The sequence below is a fragment of the Physeter macrocephalus genome, chromosome 5 (assembly GCF_002837175.3).
Source record: "Physeter macrocephalus isolate SW-GA chromosome 5, ASM283717v5, whole genome shotgun sequence".
NCBI lineage: Eukaryota > Metazoa > Chordata > Mammalia > Artiodactyla > Physeteridae > Physeter > Physeter macrocephalus.
In genome coordinates this window covers 28,118,888-28,125,993 of record NC_041218.1, presented here as the reverse complement: position 1 = coordinate 28,125,993, position 7,106 = coordinate 28,118,888, and the positions used below count along the sequence as shown (strand labels likewise).

Here is a 7,106-nt window from a genome sequence, read left to right as displayed (position 1 = left end):
ACAGAGGGAGGCCTGCATACCACAAAAAAAAAAAAAAAAAAAAAAAAGATGTCTGGAGGTTTAGAAATTGAGCTAGTGTAAAAATCTGGGGTATCTCTTTGATTAATACTAGTGCTTGAAAGAAGGAAAAAATATAGCAACTTGATTCTTCTCTTGGTATGTAAAAATTGATTTTTGGAAACCTGGAACTCATTTCTTATGGAAATAATATGAGTGATGATTGGTCTCCTAATTGCTCCACTGGAACCTGACAAATCTATTCCCTCATGTATGTCAGTGTCATTTTGGGGTCTTCCTTTCTTCTTGTTCCTTTTCTTCTCTAAAAATATTTCAGCTACTTTTGGAGTCATATAGAATTTATGGGCTAAGTACCTACCCACCATTTTTATTCTGGGCATGAGTAGGGAGTTCTGCTAATGGGTGGGCCATTGCCTATCATGAAAAGGGAACTTGGTGAGTCATGGAAGACATCTCTTTTTAAATTATGCAGCTTAGGAATATGACTCTTAGATAGGAGTGCTCCTTAATCAGTTCCTGGAATCTGAGGAACCACTGAATATCCATCAGCTTCAAAACCAGCATATAATCATCACCATCAGCTGCTGCAGCAGCAGCAATGGGAAAATTATCAAAATCATCTTTACCAAAACTTTGCAGTTCTATTAACAATAATTTTAGGACTGATAAAGTATAGAAAGAACTCATACAACTCACTAGCAAAAACATCCAACCAAACAACCAAACGAAAATCCCCAGACAAGCCAATTGAAAAATGGGCAGAGGAACTGAATAGACATTTTCACAAAGAAGACATCCAAATGCTCAAACAGGTACATGAAAAGGTGCTCAACACCACTAATTATCAGGGAAACGCAGATCAAAAGTATAATGAGTTATCATCTCACACCTGTTAGAATGGCTATCATTATAATAGCATTATGCTAAGTGAAATAAGTCAGACAGAGAAAGACAGATACTGCATGTTACCATTTATATGTGGAATCCATAAAAGCCAAACTCATAAAACAGAGAGTAGAGTGGTGGTTACCGGGGGCTGGGGGTGGGCAAATGGGGAGATGATGGTCGAAGGGTGCAAGCTGCTAGTTTTAGGATGAATAAGTTCTGGGCATCTAATGTACAGCATGATTATTATAATTAATAATACTATATACATAGCTGGAAGTTGCTAAGAGAGTAGATCTTAAATGTTAACACTGTAATAAAGGAATGGTAATTATGTAATGTGATGGAGGTGTTAAATAAAGCTATTGCGGAGATCATTTTGCAATATGTGAGTATATCAAATCAACACGTTGGTGATTCAGATGTGTAAAAACATGGCAAAATGGTGCAAATTACCAAAAAATCTATGCCTTTCATTTTTTTTTCTCTTCTTTGAAATTTATTTTAAACCATCCCTTCTCAAAAGGAGTAATATTTGGATCTTTTTGGACTCGTAGTTCACATTCAAAGCCAAACCACACAGGATTTATTTTAATTCAATAAAATGTCCCACCAACTTCATGAAAAAAGCAGAAGACTAAAACATTATGAATGTAAATATTCCTTCCATTTTATAGCTAGATTAAGTAGATATAGATTCTTCCACATAATGAGTTAATCTTAAATTATCTAGTTTAAATCTAGCAAAGAACAGGTGCAATTTATTATAATTATAGCACAAACTATACAATATGTTTATATCTGAGAAGAGATGTATAACTGCTAAAAATCAAAACATATCTTAAATGTACAGTATGTAAAAAATACTTTCATGTGATCTCTTATAAGTAGCACTATTACAGAGCAAAAAGTGATCCCTTAATTTTTCTTTTACACCAAGCTAAATTTTTATATATAAAGTTCTAGAAAGACCATAGAATCGTTGTTCAAAGGTCTTCTCTTCCAAACTCGGATCTTAATCTTTACTGCCTAAAATATACCCAAATTACCTTACTTCTCCCTGTTGAAAACTTACTTCCCCTCAGTGTTTCCCATCTCAGTCTGTGGCATCACCATCTGCCTTTACCTAGCTTACTGTAGCAGAGGCATCTTCTATACTTTTCTCTCTCTCATCCACAAAGCCAGATTAATCAAAAAATTCAGTTAGGTCCATACCCTCTGCCTTTCACATTGTTGCCACAGTAAGCTTCTCGAAGGGCAGAATTTAACATGCTGCCTCCTGGCTTCAAAGCTCTCTATTTCCCTTAAGATGAACTAAACTCTCATGGCATGAACAGCAATTTTTAACCTGGTCCAACCTATCCAAACATTTCACTTTCCACAGCTCATTCCTGGCACCTGCACTGGAGATGTTTCCCAAAAAAAGCCCTGCCCTCGACATTTTGGGGTCTTTGAATTCATCGTATTCTCTGATTATGTTACCTCTTCCTTTTTCTCTCCTACGTTAATTAGTCAAGATAAATATCTATTGAACACCTACTCTCTGTCAAACAATGGAATGTGCTAAGGGATTATATGCTGAACCACGTGGACACAGTCCCTGCACTCATGGAGTTTGCACTTCCCTGACTGCACACGACATCTTGCTCCAGGCTTAAATTCCTTTACCTCACATTCCCTCTGGCAATATTGCTAGATTGACCTAGTTGCTCCAGCTTCTGGGAGATCTGGCCTCTGTGTGCACCTTTGCTGTGGTATTTATGTCACGCATTTTTTTAAAGTCCATCTTCCCCATTAGACTCTGAGCTGCTTACGGTAAGGAGTAGGTCTTTTCATCAACAGACCTTCCTACAATGCCTAGGACAGTGTAGGATGTCAAATCCATTGGAAGCCAAAATTTAGGCATCACGCCAGAAAACTGGGTTTGTAAAGATGACCACAAGAAAGTTACCGAGTGCAAGTATATCCAGCAGTTTTTAAAGCCTATTTCTAATGCATTCTTCTGTAATACAGCGGGCATACTGTTGATTTTCTATGTTTTAAAAGAATTACTTCTCTCCCTAAAGATGATAATGTTTTCATAAATATGTATTCAATTCTCATCTTAAAAACCCTTAATATACTTTGTAGCTAGGGGTTTAAAACTTATCTTTGTATTAGTTTTCTCTTTACATAAAAATCGCTCTACCCTTGAAGATTTCTGTAAATAACAAGAAAGTTTTCTTTTTCCTATTGAGTTGCATGCTAATGCATTATAGCCCGAGGAAGGAACATATGCCCCACTTTCATATTTCTAATGCCATGGTTACCGTTGGACTATTTCTATGCAGGATTATTTTTCAATGGTCTCGAGATATATTGCTCCCAATACAACCTAGTATAGTATTTTTACATTTATTTATTCTGGGGAAATGAATTCTATGGGATAGTTTACAAAAGTCTCTTTCCTTCATTTAATAGGCAGAATAGCTACAACAACTCCTCCATCTGTGTTTGACAGTAGCACCTCACGAATTCTGTATTGAATTTAGTGGTAAGGACGACCCTAAAGATAACTGGATTGTAATTACATGAATAGGAGTTGCTCTAAGTTCATACCCTGGGAGAAATAGGATGAGCCTAATAAAAAGGCAGCAAGATTTTAATAAGAAAATGAAACAATATTCTGAGACTAGCATTATATTTCTTTAAACTACAATGGAATGTGCTAAGGGATTATATGCTGAACCACGTGGACACAGTCCCTGCACTCATGGAGTTTGCACTTCCCTGACTGCACACGACATCTTGCTCCAGGCTTAAATTCCTTTACCTCACATTCCCTCTGGCAATATTGCTAGATTGACCTAGTTGCTCCAGCTTCTGGGAGATCTGGCCTCTGTGTGCACCTTTGCTGTGGTATTTATGTCACGCATTTTTTTAAAGTCCATCTTCCCCATTAGACTCTGAGCTGCTTACGGTAAGGAGTAGGTCTTTTCATCAACAGACCTTCCTACAATGCCTAGGACAGTGTAGGATGTCAAATCCATTGGAAGCCAAAATTTAGGCATCACGCCAGAAAACTGGGTTTGTAAAGATGACCACAAGAAAGTTACCGAGTGCAAGTATATCCAGCAGTTTTTAAAGCCTATTTCTAATGCATTCTTCTGTAATACAGCGGGCATACTGTTGATTTTCTATGTTTTAAAAGAATTACTTCTCTCCCTAAAGATGATAATGTTTTCATAAATATGTATTCAATTCTCATCTTAAAAACCCTTAATATACTTTGTAGCTAGGGGTTTAAAACTTATCTTTGTATTAGTTTTCTCTTTACATAAAAATCGCTCTACCCTTGAAGATTTCTGTAAATAACAAGAAAGTTTTCTTTTTCCTATTGAGTTGCATGCTAATGCATTATAGCCCGAGGAAGGAACATATGCCCCACTTTCATATTTCTAATGCCATGGTTACCGTTGGACTATTTCTATGCAGGATTATTTTTCAATGGTCTCGAGATATATTGCTCCCAATACAACCTAGTATAGTATTTTTACATTTATTTATTCTGGGGAAATGAATTCTATGGGATAGTTTACAAAAGTCTCTTTCCTTCATTTAATAGGCAGAATAGCTACAACAACTCCTCCATCTGTGTTTGACAGTAGCACCTCACGAATTCTGTATTGAATTTAGTGGTAAGGACGACCCTAAAGATAACTGGATTGTAATTACATGAATAGGAGTTGCTCTAAGTTCATACCCTGGGAGAAATAGGATGAGCCTAATAAAAAGGCAGCAAGATTTTAATAAGAAAATGAAACAATATTCTGAGACTAGCATTATATTTCTTTAAACTACGTATGCTAACTGCCATCACCATGAACCTGGTAAAAGGAGAAAATGAGGCTGATTTTCAGAGCCTAAAATGTTTCCTATCAGGATGTTGATTTCAGTCCATCCATGAAGGCTTATCAAACCATTACAACATGCTTTGATGTAAGCAAGTAAAGTAATTTATAGACAAGGAAGCAAGTAACAGGTTTTAAAATGCATACATATCTAACTGCAGATCTAATATAATTTTGTGTATAATTATTCAGAGAGAATCAAATTTAATGTACCTTTTCCAGCTCGATCTTGCTTGAAATTTTCCCTGCATCATTACTGTATCTGAAAAACAAATGGACTCAGTTTATAATTTTATTAAAATGTAATTTAGAAAATCCTAATCAAAATAATATTCTTTACCCTGGAACTGGTTTTGTTTTCTCTTTTCTCTCACTTGTTTCATGTCCATTAACATTTTCTGCAAAACATTAAATAGAAAAAAATAATAATGTAAATGAAGGGTTATCAGTGTGTGTATGCGTGTGTGTGAAGGTGGAAGCATTATTAGAAACTGAAAGTAAACAAATTCACCTTGTACTGACATAACAGTCATCATAATAAACACCAATATCCTCCCAGCATTTTTTTTCACTGCATCAGAGCAGTTTATCAGACCAGAAATAACCAAGGTAAAATGTGATGTTGTTTCCAAATAGAATATAAGAATTAAAGGTTCCCAGTATTATGCAGGAAAGTCATTTCAGTATAAAAGAATAACCTGGAGGTCTACTGATAAAGGCATGAAAGACAGAGAGAGTTCTAACAGACTGGCTGAAGGATAGAAAAGTCATATTTATTCTTTCCGTTTTGCCAGAGAATGTAAATTCAACCATTAATTGAAAGTAAAATATTTGGGTAAATGTAATTCCCTTGTATAAATACTGGAAAATAGAGAAAGAAGAAGGTTAAATTCCCATCATGCATGTATGGACAATTAGTTCAAGATATAACCCAGAATTATTGAGTTTATTCTATTGCCCAAATGACTAGACCCCACTGTGGCCAAATCAACATGTGATACCATCTGTTTCCAGTCCATAGTTGGTTGATCCACTGATATAAGTCATCTGAGTAGCCTCCACCTCTGCTTCAGCACTGATGATCTGCTGGGCCACAGCTTCCATGATGGGCATCACCATGGCAGTAGTAGAGGTGTTGCTGAGCCACATAGATAAGAAGGCAGTACTGCCCATGAACCCCAAGGTCAGCCTGAAATGAGAGGGCCTTTATTATGAACTGTGCTCTCTAGCTTCACTAGCTCTGTATCACTTAACTGTAAAGGATGTTGTTTGTGAGTTGTGAATTAATTTTTTCAAAACATAGAAGGTTAAGATTCCTCCCAGATGAGGAACTCTGAGGACAGCTATAGCCAGGTAGAAATCAAAATGGCACACGTAAGGGCAGATTTCTTATGTGGTTTGTCTCCCTGAAAACCATAAGGATCTTCTCTCCGAAACCGGAAAAATGATAAAACTTACAATCAGACTGCAAGTTGGTAGATGGTGTAACAGCTTATACTATTACACCAATATCTGAATGCCCTTTACAGATGACACATCTTCAAATACTAGTAAGATAAGGTGTAATAAGTCAGCATTTGCATTTAAGATCCCTTATTCTTTCTTTTATGTTTGGGTCGTATCTCTGATTATTAGTATATGTGCCAAGGAGGCACAAGGGCAAGGAGGGAGGTTAATGTTTATAAATCTGCTTTTTACTTGTTAACTACTCTGGTTCACTATATGGTGGGTGGAGGAAATGGGTAAAATCACTAGCTAAAACGAGGTTTCAGAATTTTCTGTAGATTCAATTATTCATGCTCTCCTGAATCTGACATCCCTGCCTGTTGTCAAGACTGGATGTATTACATTGTCTCCTCTTACAAATAGAGTAATTCTTCTCCCTTAAAAAATAACATACCTCAGATTATAGGATCTTAAACCATGTCTGTAAGCTTTCAAAATCACAATTGGGAAAAAATCATGATCTCTTTTGAGTAGGAGGTCCAAGAAAATCATTCAGAAGCACATCTTTCCATATAGAGCCATTTATGAAGTTCTCTGAACTCTCTTTTGAAATAGATCTATAAGAAAATTCCACACTATAAATTCCAACTACAGATAAGGTGGATATTTTCTATGTGTAAAACAAAACAAAAGAAAACTTTTAAGAAAACTGTTTAAACAAGAAATGATTCTTAATAAAAAAAAATAGAAACAATTTTAACTTAAGGCACTGGCAAAACAAGAAATCTTTCAATACACAAAGGGTGGGAACTGATAAAACTTCTGGGTGGTAAAAATGCCTTAAATTGAAAAACCGCTTAGTAGTAT

At 35.9% G+C, this 7,106-nt stretch overlaps 1 protein-coding gene across 1 annotated transcript in view; it reads right to left on the bottom strand.

The window, feature by feature from the left end:
• Positions 1–7,106, bottom strand: part of SLC13A1 (solute carrier family 13 member 1) — a 76,964-nt gene that overhangs the window by 47,968 nt on the left and 21,890 nt on the right. The window contains exons 4-6 of the mRNA XM_007130532.2: positions 5,795–5,982; positions 5,134–5,191; positions 5,007–5,055 (exon numbers count right to left, since the gene is read on the bottom strand). Coding sequence (XP_007130594.2) covers positions 5,007–5,055; positions 5,134–5,191; positions 5,795–5,982 — 295 coding nt within the window. The remainder of the gene's footprint in view (positions 1–5,006; positions 5,056–5,133; positions 5,192–5,794; positions 5,983–7,106) is intronic.